General features: G+C 40.7%; 1 protein-coding gene across 4 annotated transcripts in view; it reads left to right on the forward strand.

Moving 5' to 3' along the window:
- The first annotated feature begins 5638 nt into the window (after window positions 1-5638).
- Window positions 5639-14484, forward strand: part of TNIP3 (TNFAIP3 interacting protein 3) — a 68889-nt gene continuing 60043 nt past the window's right edge. For all 4 annotated transcript variants that reach the window (XM_074588435.1, XM_074588436.1, XM_074588438.1 and 1 more), the window contains exons 1-2: window positions 5639-5768; window positions 7868-7983. In XM_074588435.1, the coding sequence (XP_074444536.1) occupies window positions 7954-7983 (30 nt within the window). In that variant the 5' untranslated portion in view covers window positions 5639-5768; window positions 7868-7953. The remainder of the gene's footprint in view (window positions 5769-7867; window positions 7984-14484) is intronic.

The following is a 14484-nucleotide window of genomic DNA, read 5'->3' on the forward strand; positions in this document are numbered from 1 at the left end:
AGAAGACTGCTAACTGGACTGTGTTGGATTCACTCAGTGAAGAGGCTGAATTATAATTCTCAATTTGTACAAGGGCTACTTTGTGTATTCTGCTTTTTGGCATTCCAGTGACCTCCTGGGAACCTCGTGCTTTCATAGGGTTACTGAACTCTTCAGTTATCTATTGCTTAAGATCACTCTTTCCTAACAATCAGCTTTGTTTAATGGGAAGTTGAGATTTGACTTCTGCCTTTTGCCTTGCTTTTTTTTTTCTCGCCAAATCAGTTTGTTCTACTTTTTCACTTAGTCTCTGCCCTATTTTCACTAGCTTTACTCCTTTCCCTGAAGCAATTCCTTGAGTTCCCTGTGACCTCCTTATCTCTCTTATACAGATTAGAATAACCAGGCAATGAATTTTGATGATGAAGTGAAACAGTCCTGTGTTTTTAGAATTTGTATTCCATCAAGGCTGACTATCAGATGTATGAACTGCATTTCCAGTCCTTGTTTCAGGCTGTCTGCAACCTTGGGAAGACCTTGCCTTGCTGTACTGGTTACATTTGGCTTGCATATGGGAAGAAAACTTGCAATTATTGAGACACCTGCACTTATCTAACAAAAGGTTTACATGTATTAGGGGAGCTGGAAATCCACTGAGGAGTGCATTTGGCATCAGGCCTGGGTGCAGCTGTAACGACAGTGAAGGTGGTGAGATGGGGCAGCACGGAGAGAGGTGCAGCGATGCACGATATGGCCTGAGCCAGGCAGCACTGGTAGCGTTGTTATGGCACCTGTGGTAAAATAGATCAGCTCCACTTCACATCGTTGGCATAAACAAGAGATGTTTTCTGCCTTTCCATCTGGCCCACTGAGTATGTGAAAAAATGTAACTTGCGTCAGCTCAAGCTTCCAAATGCTGATTAATGCTCTTTTCCTGGTAGTTTGCGTGTATTATATATTGTTATTTCTGAATTTGACTTTATATATTTCTAAGGGCATTCTATTTCTAATGCTACTTATTGACATATTTCTATTTAGATATTCTAATTCTTTGACTTTACACATTTCTAATTCTTAGGAAGTAAGGCTTCTCAATGATGTGCCACCTATACGGTGAGAGTTGATTTTTCGTGCTTCAAATAACAAGCGTGGATGTCCGTCTTGATTGTACAGATGACAGCTGAACTGTGGCTTATCAAAAGGTCCATAACTTTCTTCTGGGAATCTGTAAAATACGCTCTGTGTAGTGTCTTGTGTATGTGGCAACAGAAATGTCATGTTGTTCTGCTTCTCACCTCTTGCTTCTCACATATGGTTTCCATAGGCACATCTGTTAAGCACCCAACTTAGCTATTATTAGGTTTGGTCCATAGCTGAAGGGTCTTAAAGACCATGCAATCTGAGAACAAATAGCTAGAAAATATATAGCACCTCCACGGGTAAAGCATAAAAATGTATCCTACTAAATATCACGTTCAAGCTGCGTCCTCGCTCAGACCGCAATTTTTGAAGAGCAGATTGGTGGCAAAAAAGGGCTGAAAAATCTCTGCCTACCGCGCTCCACGGCGTTGTGTTGTGGCCTCGCTCAGGCTGTAGGTGGCACCGTTGCTGCACGGAAGGAAAAGCCGCCTTGGGCTTGCTCTTCCATTCACCGTGCTCTTAAGAGAATTGTTATCCTACAGGCTATTGAAAGCATGTATTTGATGATAGGATTTAGTAAGGGTTTGATAGAGCTCCCCTCTCCCTGGAATAAGTATGAGGAAGAAACATGGAGAGAGGTGCTGGATTTTAATCATACTTTGAAACACATTGGTTACACGGCTCTTTCTGATTGCGCTAATAAAGGCTGGGTCTCTTATTTTGCTTCACAGTAAGAGCTGCATGTGGCAAGGAATTTCTTAAAGACTTTCCTTATTTCCATCTTTGGGGTTTCTGTGTGTTGTGGTTTAACCCCAGCCAGCAACTGGGACCACGCAGCCACTCGCTCACCGCCTGGTGAATTGGTTGCCCAGCCCTACCTGAGCAGAGATTGCGGATTTCCTCCCTCTGGCCAACCCCTATTTATATACGGAGCACGGTGTCTATGGTACGGAATATTCCATTGGCCGTTCCATTGTTCTGTCTATGTTCCTTCTCGGCTCCTGTGGGAAGCTGAAAAAAGTCCTTGAACAGTACAAACATCACCTAGCAGCAGCTAAAACAATATGCGTTATTGACAGTCCTTCCATACCAAATCTGAAAACACGGCAACCACTAGAAAGAAAATTAACTCATCTGAAACCGGGACACTGATATTTTCTGTGATACTCCTAGCCAAGGCTACTATAGTCATGATGTATTTTGAAGGATACTGAAGTGGAAAGCCTACGCTTTTCCGATTTTGTCAGCTTAAACGTCTAAGTCCACTCTTTGAACTTTAAAATTGTTTTCATCCCTGCAGAAAGAGGATGTCACTGGCAGGAAAGGGAATGAGTCTGCTCCGATATGAGGGAGGGTGCAGTATGAGGTCCTTTGGGCTTAGCCACGGCCTGAAACAGTGGGAGGACAAAAACCTGAGCTAAGGAGTTAGGCATGATGAGTGAGCAAGGATCAATAGTATAAACAATCCAATAAAAATTGGTTTGGGTTTGGGTTTTTTTTTTTTTTGAGTCTTAACCTGAGATGTTTTAAGTTTTTCTTTCTGAGAGGAACATCTGAAAGTCATTCCCTTTGCTTTGGAAAACTTTTGTTTTCCAAAACAAACAAATACCACACTTAGGTCTGTCTGTCTTGTTTTTGAGATTGAGCACTTGAAACGTAAATTCATGAATGGATCTACAAAAAAACAGAGATCAAGGCCCTCTCAAATCCTTTAGACAACTCATTTCCAGACTCCCTGGAGCGTAGTAAAAGGCCTATAGCTGTATATGCGCTGCTTCCCAAATCTGGTGATATAGCGGGGGGGGGAAGCCAAAGGGGAAATCGGTGGGGGAAGGAGAATAAAGAGTTATTTATTAGCAATCAGGAGAAATCTTAGTTCTGAAATGGTGAACTTACAAATGTAAAAGGTCTCAAAAAGTGATCTGTTTTTATCACAATATCCACAGATATTCATTAAAACGTGTTATGCACAAAAAACCCCTCTAAAATCTCAAAGGGAGTGGAGGAAAATTGCTATCAAAGGTAAAAAAGCGAAAAATACCCTTGTATAGGGAAACAAATATAGCAGCTCGTCAAGATCAGCTGTAAAATACAAGTCTTGGCATTGTGATGGAAGTTAAAGCTCCGCAAATACTCGGGCAAATGAACAAATTATTATTTGAACGTGTTAAGAGTATCAATGGAAGATAAGAATCCTGGCAATCCGAGGTAACGCAAACCACGAGAAAACATGGGAAGTCTTTGTCATAATTTGCACCATGCTCATAAGTTTCTTCAAGGAGTTGTTGATGTACGTTTGTAAAGTCCAAAGTGGAATAAAACCACTTTACTGATGAGGGAGGAGGAGCACAAAAGGACATAGCCCCCAAAAGTGGTTCGTCTTGTTTGCAAAGTAACCTGCAAAGGCACTTGCTGAGTTTAAAGTAATAAGCTGTTTTGAATGGAAAAAGTTGATAATCACATGAAAAACAAGGCAAACGCTGTTGTGTTGGGTTTGGGTTTTTGTTTTTTTAAAAATAACATATTAAGGAAAAGTTACTTTTCTTAGCATGTGGTATTCTCCTCTCCAAAGTTTTGAGATTAAAGAGAAAAAAATATCAAGCAAGCCATTAATTTGTTCATCAGCTTTAAAAAGGATTCAAAACAAAGCCAGCAGTAAAGGAAGCTTTAGTCCTACTTGGTTTGTCTTGGTACAAATTTGGGTCAGATGTGCCTGGAAAGCAATCGTATTTCAGTTTGCCACAGTTGCTTCTTCCAGTTAACGGTTATGGGCTTCCACTGATATTTTTTTTTTTTTTTTTTTTCCAGCAGCCATCTTCTTACTTCCAGTTTTTTAACATATTTTAGAGATCACGAATGCCCCGGGAACTTTTGTCCCTAGAAGCTGTGCTGCAGTTGTTGGTATCTGGTTCATTTGTATCTGACAGATGACCCTGAGCTATTGAGAAACCTACCTCTGCGTAAAATACATGAAGCCTTAATGCTAAATAGTCTTGTTTTTACTCATCCATGCAGAACAAGTTAGTTGCTTATTCTAGGAAAATGACTGCCACTTAGGGATTGTATTTGGGCACGTTATAGGCTGTTACTACTGTTAGCCTGGTTATAATGTACAAATCAATCACATAAAATACTTTAACTCCACCCGAGACCATAGTCACATTTTGTATTAACTGCACACTGGGCGAATAGACCCAACATGATATATGTGCTGTGCTTTTTATTAAATAGCGTCTATATTATACTGGTGTTTGTGGATATTCTATTATATATCCCAAAATTTTTTGTCCCACAAATCCAGCATTTGGCCTGTAAGAAGGAGGGCACACAAAGCCCTCATATTTCCCATATCTAAGCTAATTGCAGCTATATTCCCAATTTAAGTGGAAACATTTTCAATTTAGGTTTTTTTTTTCCTATTTTAGTTAGCAGCACGAGCCCTTTCTATGTGAGATTTCTAGTGGCATTTAAAATTACTTGATTTTAAAGGCCATGCATAAATCTAGACTTTTCTTTAACCGCGCGCCTTTATTTTTGATCAGGGTCTTTTTGTCCAGACTGGTTTGTGTTCATTAACATTAACAATGTTTGTGTTCATTAACATTAACAATGTTCATTAACAGTTACATTGCGTGCTATTGCTTTGCAAAGATTTGGTGGTTTTGCTTGGCCTTCTTGCTTCTCGTGAAGAACGAAAGAAGGGGGAAGCGATCATTTAAGGGGTTCTACCAAAGGAATAAGGAACAGTCCCTAAAAGCTAAAAATGAATCAGCCTTAGGCCAGCCCTATGGATTACAACACGGGCACGTAGGACTTGGCTGCCTGCATCATGTAGGGCTTTCTGTGGAAGCTGACGTATAGCACCGGGGTGGGGTGAGTTAATTAATGTCTGCAGCAATTAACTGCAGGGCACTGGCTGCTAGGCAATAAGCCAGGTAAGTCATTACAGCTGGTGTACTTTGAGCCTTTTTGGAGCAGGTGAGCGCTAGGTCAGGGATGTGCCTCCGCACCGATCGTCTGTGAGTAAATGCGTCATCTACTAAGGCTCTAAATCGTCCTGATTTTTCAGAGAATAGGAAAAATTAGGCACTGGAATGTAATTTCTACTTGAGAGTTCTGTGTCAAAAATGGTTTTCAAATGTTAATTAACCTTTATCTCAAGTGAGATACGATTTTTATTATTTTTTTTTTTTTTCAAGAAAGGGAAATATTGTGGGAGGCGGAATAATATTTTTTTTTATCCAACACAGTAGTTTTGAATTCATACTTTGTTCATACGGCGTTCAATAGAAAGGGCCTTAAGCGGTAACTGTAAATGCGGATACTATCATGCCATCACAGCTGATGGTAACGGATATTTGCAAAACATCTGCGTAGCTTTCAGGGATAAGTGTGATTGATAAAAGATGGGTATAAAACTGTGAACGATGAAAATGAAATTAAAAAAACCGTCTTTCCCGGTATTAGGATGGAACTGAGGCAGAGCTGACGGTTGATTTTGTTCTCTTTCCTCTATTAGGAGTCTGAAAAGGGGGGCAGCGCGTCTTCTGCTGACTCCCACTGGGTGATACGTAAAACCTGCCGCAAATTTTTTGAGCCAGTTCGTTAAGAGTCAATACCTAAAATTGACTTGCGTTTCCCATCGACAGGTATGCACTTGGTTCGTTCGCTGTTCGAATTATTGCCCAGCTGCTTAATAGGCTGCAACCTAAAGGACAGGGCTGCATAAGTAAACACACTTCTGCCCAGATGTTAACTCTTTTTTCCTTGTTTTCAAAGCTGTCCGTAAGACGTTTCATAGGAAGGGGGAGCAAAGATAGGGGAGGAGGACGATTTTGGCCGATGCCTCTCTAGTGACACCTTGTGGGATGTTCCACAGAATCGTCCGTAACTCATTTTTGAGACGGGAAAGGAACTGAAAGGCTTGTTGGTTACAAAGTTACCCAAATATTCCACGTGGGATATGGTTAAACTTCTGCACGTATTTATAGCTTTTTAAGATTGTCTTTGTAGCTCGTAGTTAGTTGACGGGAGATGAAATACACAACATCAAAGATGCTGTTTGGCAACCAAGGACAGCAGAGAACTGAAAGATGAAACTTTTTGTTGTCAGATTTTATGGTGACGGTTAGCTTTTCCTTCAATGCCAAATCTTCAGGTTTAAAATTGAGATTTCAGAAATGATAAAGCAAATTTATTGTAATAAGGAGTTAATCAAATGAGCTAAGCAGAAATCTAGCAATCCTTAGGATTTTCATTGCTATAGAAATTTCATTTCTTTATACATTATAAGCAAAAAATATTAGACTATGTGTCCTAATTTTACAGATTTAATTGTTGTTGATGTTCTCTACTGTTATCTCTTGGAATAACTTATGCCCTAACTCCAGCCTAACGTCTCACTTTATACCTTTTTCCTTAGAATGCTGGAAGGAGACAGACTTACAAACTTGCCTTTGGGTGAAAACAAAGCTGAAATATTCGCATGTTGTCTTCTTATTTTTTAACCCGTTCAGTTTAAAGTCTGTTGCTACCTCCTCAAGACATCCCTAGACATCATCAAAGTCATTTCTCCATTTTCCTCAATGTATAATATTACTTAGACGGATCAAAAAGTTCATGTTTACTTCTACGGTCCCGAAAGTTTTTTGGGAAACCTGTAGTTTCCTCAGGTACTAGTCAGTCAGACTACGCAATTCGTTATGCACTAACAATGTCTGTACAGGCACTTAGCGACTTGTTCCTCCCTTAAATTGTCCAATCTTGTACTCGGGCCTTACAACACTTAGCATGTTGGCGTGCTCCAGGAGCGTGCTGGGTAAATTGTCTCGTAAGAAACGTTTTTTGGTTGCCACAGAGGCAGTTCGGGTGGAGACTCTGTAGCCTGGTAAATAGGTCTTTTGCCATTAGTAGTAAATGCTCTAGGGGTCGTACTGGCCTGAAAATGGAGTGTCTCGGGGCTCGTCTGGCCTTGAGCTGGCTTTTGCTATGGATGTTGCTTAATAGCTGGGCAGTTATTTATTCCTAACGTATCTGAGCTTTATCTGAGAACCTTGAGGTAGTAATTTAACAAACGGTAATCCTTTGTGTTAGTTGGGGCCGGAATGGACTGTGTTGTAATTTTCAAACTTAAACTGGTAGCTGGGTACGAGAGAGCTGTCTGGGTTAAGAAAACATAAAATATAACCCGGAGAGATCCCCAACAGCAGTGATGAACTCCTAGTGAAGGAACTTGGGATGCTGCCGATAAGCTGCCATACCCCTCCGGTGTTCCAGCACGATGAGGACCGGTGCTGTTGCCTTCAGGACCCAGGGGGACACTGAGAGAAAGAGTATAATGCCAGAAGAGAGGACAAAAACAAAAAAAAAAAAAAGAAAAAAAGAGTAGGTACGAGGAAGTTTGTATATGTAAATCTTAACTGTAGTATCAGCCATAAGTGTAAGTGGACTAATAATAATAAGTTGTGTCTTAGTTAGACTGATAAGATTTTAATTACTTTAACTTGTTCCCTGGATTTTTAGGCTAATATCATATACTTTTTACAGAACAGCTGCAAATAATTACTGTTCTTACTGAATTCTTTGGTTATACAATCGAACCCTCAGTCTTGCTCCCTGCAACAAAAAAAGTACCAAAACGTTTACCTGATCCTTCACAAACAGCAGTTAAAGTGGAAGCTCTGTAAACGGCCTTCTGGCTTTTGATTTTTGACACAGACTTTTTTTTGTTTGTTTGTTTTCTCCTAAGGTGAAAGGATGAAGGAATTTGAAACACCTTCGCAATGTGTCCCCAGCTACCAATGCAAAAAGGCTTCGAATTAGACTGGTTTTCTAATGACTTACTCTCAGCGAAGAGCATTAGAGGTAACGTATCTGAAATAAGCTGGTCCTGTGGGCTATAACTGACACAGAAGCTTATTTTTTCCTTGAAACATTAAACACAATGCAGGCCAGCACAAAAGAAGAGAGCAGATGAAGGCATGTTTGACGGTTCAAAAATGCTTTGGCATGCCTCTTCAACTTCGTTTCCTTGTTTTCGACTACACCAAGGAAGAGTCACTTCCTTTTCATTTCTTCAGCTAGGAAAGCTAGTAGCTCAGCAGATTTAAAAATAATAACTATCACAGTTTCATCTTCCCTGGCTATGTGCTGCTGGAGGTCTTCCTAGAATCATAACAAATCCATAAGAAGGCCGTAGGTTGAAAGTTGCCCTTTTCTTCTGCAGGGCACGTGAGTGATATGAAAAATAACAGTTGGATGCTCGTTTCTGCGCTGGTGAGGGAAATAGTGAACTTTACCACTCAGTTCAGTGGGTTCAGGACCACGCTGTAGATGCAGGGTAGGAGAAGAGAAGATCGTTCCCAAAGGTGCTCAAAATCCAAGTGCACGCAGCTGGTGAGGCAAACCTGGGCAGCGGAGAGAACAAGGTGAGTGGTAAAACCAGTCCTTATTTCTTTTGTGGGCTAATATTTGAGAAAATGAATATTTTGCTGAGCCGAGCCTGTTGCTCCCCAGAAATAGCAGAGTCCTGTGTGCATGTGGCATACCGGCATACAACAAGAAAACATCTATTATAAGACCTTCTTTAAAATAAAAAATAACTGTTAGTAAAGAATAAGATTAATTGTGGTAATAATAATAAGATAAATACTAGGCACTGAACATGCCTTCCAAATTTCTGGTTCATTTACTTTTATACAGAGAGAGCATTTTTCTGCTCTCTGCTGTTATTGCTGGGTAATTTGGTACTAAGTTTTGTGGTGGGTTTTTTTGTTTGTTTTTTTTTTTTTCCTTCACAACATGTTGGCTTCTCCTTTGGCATAGCAAGACTTAGCTTCATGATGTAAAACGCATTTGAGTTGGCTGACGTAAAATTCAGTATCTGGCTCATAGTTAATACCAGAAAAAGCCGTCGTGATGTAATTCATTCAACGCCTACGGGAAACAGTCTCACTGAGCTTATCTTTATGTAATAACGCCTTAATAAATGCTAACGTTTTCTGTGAAGGAAATACCTTTCATAATTAATTTTCTTTTCTTGCCGTTCTTTGAGGATAACTTAGATGTTGTCTTCAGTATAGCTCTGAAAACTGCTGCAAACCCTGAAAACATGCGTGTCGACTTGTTAGAGGGCTGATCGCTCCAGTTATTTGTTTTACGTGCTAAGTGCAGTAGAAATGTCTTTTAAATGCCTGCTGGCGGTGCTAAATGAGGGCATGAGAGAAATAGCACAATAGGGGGATTGAAGACTAGCAGAGTTCCTTTTTAACACTTGAATCAATATACGACATCACTGGGGTAATTAGCGTAACTGAACTAAAAATGCAAGGGGCAAAATTATATACATTGATTTCTGTAGGGAACAGCATATTTTATATTTAGGTGTTAAACAAATACACACACTCATGCTCCTTCTAGTGCGTATACATCTGATCTTCAGTCCATTCAGTTTGCTGGTTCACTTATCAGCTTTTTTCCAAGAGAACCTGAGGGATGCCCTCAATAGAAAGTCATTGCTTTCTAGAAACGTGTTAAAAATAAGTTGTAGAGATACGCTTCCAATGTTGAATTTGCTCTTCCTGAGTCCGTTGGGTTATTATACATTTTACTCTGTGTGTGTATATATATAGTACTATTTAAAATAATTTTTAGCTTTTAAAAATAAATACGTTTAGATTCACTTTAGAGTGAAACGTTCAGAAATAGAAATGACGAGAATAAGTTGTAGAGCCATGATTTAGATGGACTCAGTACATAGCTTATTGTCCTGTCTGGCAAAGCTTTGCTGTTCTGCGGGAAAACCGGTAGGGAAAACCCCAAGTATTTAGAAAGCTTTAATCAACATCTCTCTATCCAAGAGTTCACCTTTTAGAACTTTCTGGTGATTTCCAGCTACTGATTTTAGGGACCTTTTACTTTATTTAGTGATACTGGAGTAACTGTTCGGGCTAGATGTGTGGGCAGACCTGTTCCCCGTTGCTCGCTCTCGTTTTGTGAGAAGTGCAAAGTTTGGGGATAACTGGAGTCCTCTGTACAGCGCCACTTACGAAATGGATCTCTTTTGTGTCCTCGAAGTTATACGCTCGTTGCGGCTTCACCCGTCTGACATCTTAGCCTGCTGCCTTGCCCCCCGGTCAGAAGAATATGAATCCCAGCTAACCCTGGGGGAACAGAGTGGGCGAGACTGAGCAGGCTAAAAGAGCCTGAAACAAGCTCTTAACACTAACAAAAGCCTGATCTCCAGCAGCTTGCCTCTTTTACTGACTGCGAAGAAAGAATCGGAGACTTCAAGATAAATGCTGTGGATTCTCTTCCAGCATAGCACAGCTGTACTGGTTATTGTTTTGTTTTGTTTTTTTTTTTGCTTTGTCTAAACACACAACCTTTCCCTCTGGCATTCTCTCCCTCCCTTCTTTAGCCACCCCAGGCCTCTTTGCTTCTGTGGGATTGCGCATTTAGTTCTTTAATTTGACGCCCTTGATTCCCTTGATAGTTTTCTTTGTTTCTGTGTCTTTTCCCTAGACGCGAGCGTTGGGCCATCTGAGCCTGAGACAAGCAAAAAGGGGTCTCTAATACCCGAATCGAGAAGTCAATCCAGAGGACCCCTTCTATTAAAAAGCTACCTGCAAAAAGCTGCTAGGAAAGAATAACAGTTTTACAGAGGAGTGAGTCTCAGTCAGCAGTAATATCTTTTGTTGGAGAACAGAGTGCAGTAGGGACACGAAGCTGTGCAATTTTCTTGTGCGTGACTTGGTGAGGTAGCACTGTGGTTCGGTGGCAGAACAACCCCACTTTTACCCTCTGCCCGCTGATCTTCCTCCCCCGGTAACAGCGCTCTGTGAGTACCTCACGCGCTGGGCAGTCACCCAGTTACTAAAAATCCTAATTGCTGGCATTTGTATTCGAGGCAGAAGGCGTCCCCTCATTGTACAGCCTACATACGAAACGTCCCACGTAGTTTGTAGCCACCCTCCCGCTTTCACTGTGCGTGGGAGTTTATCTTTACTAGAAACAGTAATTGCAAAAATGACCTTCATATTTACTGAAAGCAGTAGACTGCTCCGCTCTGACTCATGGAAGGAGCCCAGGTATTGGGTAATGGCTTGCTGCTTGATAACGTTTTTTCTCTACTGTCTTGTGTCTTCTGGTTCCGTGTCAGGTACGGTGTTGTAGGGGACTCGGATGATGGTTCTGTCTCTGCCAGAGTCTCGAATGAAGCGAAAACTACAAAACCGCTGCTGACTTGATGAAAGCAGCCTTGAGTTGGGTCGGCTGGGTTTCAGAGCGAAGGCTCCCGGTTCAGCGTGTCTTCTAGTTTCGGTTTTAGAACAACAGATCCAGTTTGGATCATGCACCTCTAGGTGAAGTAAAAGCCATTACTTTTATTCTGTAATCGTATTGCTTCCCTAGTGGATCCTTGGTCTCCCTGTTTGCTGTAATCTTAGCTGATTTTTGTTTTCTGTAATGTTCATTGGTGTTTTACTTCAGCAGGAAATCCCCTTTTTTAAATGCCCTGTAATGAGTCACTGCTGCTGTTTGCTTCAAACTGAAGGGGATTCCAACTATAAAATTGTATTATTGCTAAAATATAATCCTGTTCCATTGCGTAGGTTGTAGTTTAAAACAGAGAAAGCTTTGGGGGAGTTGTAGGGTAAGCAAGCAATGTTGTTGCTAGTTTTGTTTATTAAATTGGGCATTAATGGCAATTCCAGTAAGAAGTAAGCAGCTTAGGAGTTTAATAGATCAAAACCAATCTCAAACTGAAAATATTATTCAGCAGTTACGTATCTCTGAAGTTCTGTACAAAAAAAAAAAAAAAAGAAACCAACCAAAAAACAAAATCAAACCAACCCCAAACCATAATAGTTTGCGTGTTCCCAGTAATGAATATGAAGATTTGTTCAGCAAGAAGCACAGTCTGGTTTGGCCTTTTGTTTTGTGCGTGTGTATGTTCATTATGGATCAAAACTGAATTGCTTTAAAAATGTTTCTTTCGGGCACGGAAGTTTGCTTTGAATTTCCTTCTTCCGTTATAAATCTGACTGTCCTCATATGTGTATTACTGTTGGTTTAGCCCCGGCTGCTTTAAGCTGCAGTCTCCTGAAACCATCGTCTATCGCTTTTTTTTGATCTGGAGCAACTGCTGCAACTCTCCGTCATGCTGGAGTTTTGCTCACGCTTCAAAGCCGCGCATGCCTGTATGTGCACACAGGAGATGGAAATTTCAATTTGCAGTAGTCTTTGGTCTTGCCTTCTCACGCCCGCAGAGATATGCAAACAATATGCAAACGTATTCTCCAAACGTTTCCTTTGCTCCCCCCCACCTTCCCTTTCAGCTCTGGATTTCCTTCCTTATTTTCAGAGTTTACTTGAGAGCTTCTACAGGCTATAATCCAGACTCCCCCATTTTGCCGGTGACAGCTGCCTCCGCGCTCAGCGCTAGGTGAGACAATTTGTTCTCTGCTGCTTTGGGACTCTGAAAGTCCTCCTGGCAATTTTTTTTTTTTTTTTTTTTTTTCCTTCCTCGTCCCTTTCCGGTTTTATCTGTCATTTAAACAGAACTCAGAAATTCCAGTTTCATTCTAGCTGCCTAGGAATGTAAAAAAACCACCCCACAAAAGGAACCATTTGAAAGCAAATTGTCTTCAGTGTTAAGCTGAGGAAGGTGGTGGTTGTATGTTGAGACATGGTGGTTATTGAGCGTTGAAAAAGGACCATGGGGTTGCTGAAGGCCCCACAGTAACGCTCAAGTTTAAAAAGAGTCTCACTACTGGTTTTAGTGTATCACTGTAAAGGAAATAAGTTAATAAAAGCCACAAAGATGTACAATTTCCCAGAGCCTTTTGACTAATGCTTTAAGAGAAAGAACATTTGAAAAAAATACTCTTAACTGAAGGTGAGGGGATTTCCTTAGGAAGAATGCCTTTAAGGGCCCTTGCTCTGAACCAGTGACCTCAGGAGGCAGTTGTTTCCTAATAGCGCGAGGAGTGCCTGTGCTGACGAATGGGAGGACGCAGCTCCATCCCTCAACCCCCAAAATGCTTTTGGGTTTACCTCCCTTCAAAGGTATTTAAGTGCTAAAGACTCAGAATCTTATACTACTGCCCTAAATTGCCTAATTTGCTTAGCTGCCGCCCTCTTAGGGTAACCAGACCAAAGTCACTGGACTACCCCACAAATCTGGTGAAACACAATGGTGTGGTGCGGAAGGCACTCAGGTGGGTCCACAGGTTGGGAATCTGCGCCTATGGTCCAACTCAGACCCAAGCTTGGATAAAACGTGCCTACTGGGAACTGACTGGTTGAGTGCGCGCGCGCTTGACAGTTCCATATGGTCTTCAGATGCACGGCGTGGGGTCTGGCTGGTTTGGAAAATTTGGACCTGAGTGCTTCGGTCCCTTCTGAAAAGGGAAAAGATTCTATGCATCCCGTGTATTTTGAAATATAGCGCCCTGTAGCGTTCTGTTCTATAACAGTCTGTTCTACGGAAATTTGGAAAATAGCACCCCATTTATGTAGTGAGATCTCTACACAGACAATTAAGATCACCTTGGTATCACCTTGGTGCTTTGATTAGGCTGCGAACGGCTAATAGTCAAATATTTTTAATTTCTATGACCATTACTGTTTTTCTCCTGCGGTAGAACGTCTTATCTGCATAACCCTCTCATATGTATTCGATTGCGTTTCAACGTCCATCCTTGATTTGCAAATGCCGAATAAGCTGTTTTAGGAAATCAGGCTGAACTCAACTCGAATGCTTGCAAACATTTGAAGGACTTGCAGGTAATAATAGGATATTTATCAGACCGATTGGCTCTCTGCTGTGGTTTAAGGCTTCCCTCAAAGTAGTACGCACAGAGAGCTACTCGCAAAAGTTTAGAGTACGGTTATAATTAATAGGTAGATATTTACCCCTACTTTATGAAATACTCTTCAGTACTTAATCTTTTTTCTAAGTTTTAATTGGGAAAGTACATAAGGGAAGTAAAACTATGTTTGCTGTGGCATCCTAGTGCTCCAAGCATGTATCTTTTTTTTTTTTTTTTTTTTTTAAAAAAAAAAGGGAATAAAGAAAATTGTAATAAAAAAAGGACTTTATCTCCACTACAGCAAATAGCTTTTCCTTACATCATTTATAAAAATTAATCATTTTAACAACATTTTTCTTTACTGTTCAAAGAATTTTTACCTTTTTCTTGATTGTTCCCTGATGCCTGTACACTGCCTCTGTCTATGTTTTATGAGTAAAATCTGAATAACACAAGGGTACAGTTTCCATAAAATTAAGGTCATATGAGGTGGTAATAGCAGCCTAAGATCAGGAGTTCCTTCATTTTTATAGTCCTTCCTTTTAGTAACAGG

This window comes from Larus michahellis, chromosome 5, assembly GCF_964199755.1.
Source record: "Larus michahellis chromosome 5, bLarMic1.1, whole genome shotgun sequence".
In the NCBI taxonomy this organism is placed as follows: Eukaryota; Metazoa; Chordata; class Aves; order Charadriiformes; family Laridae; genus Larus; species Larus michahellis.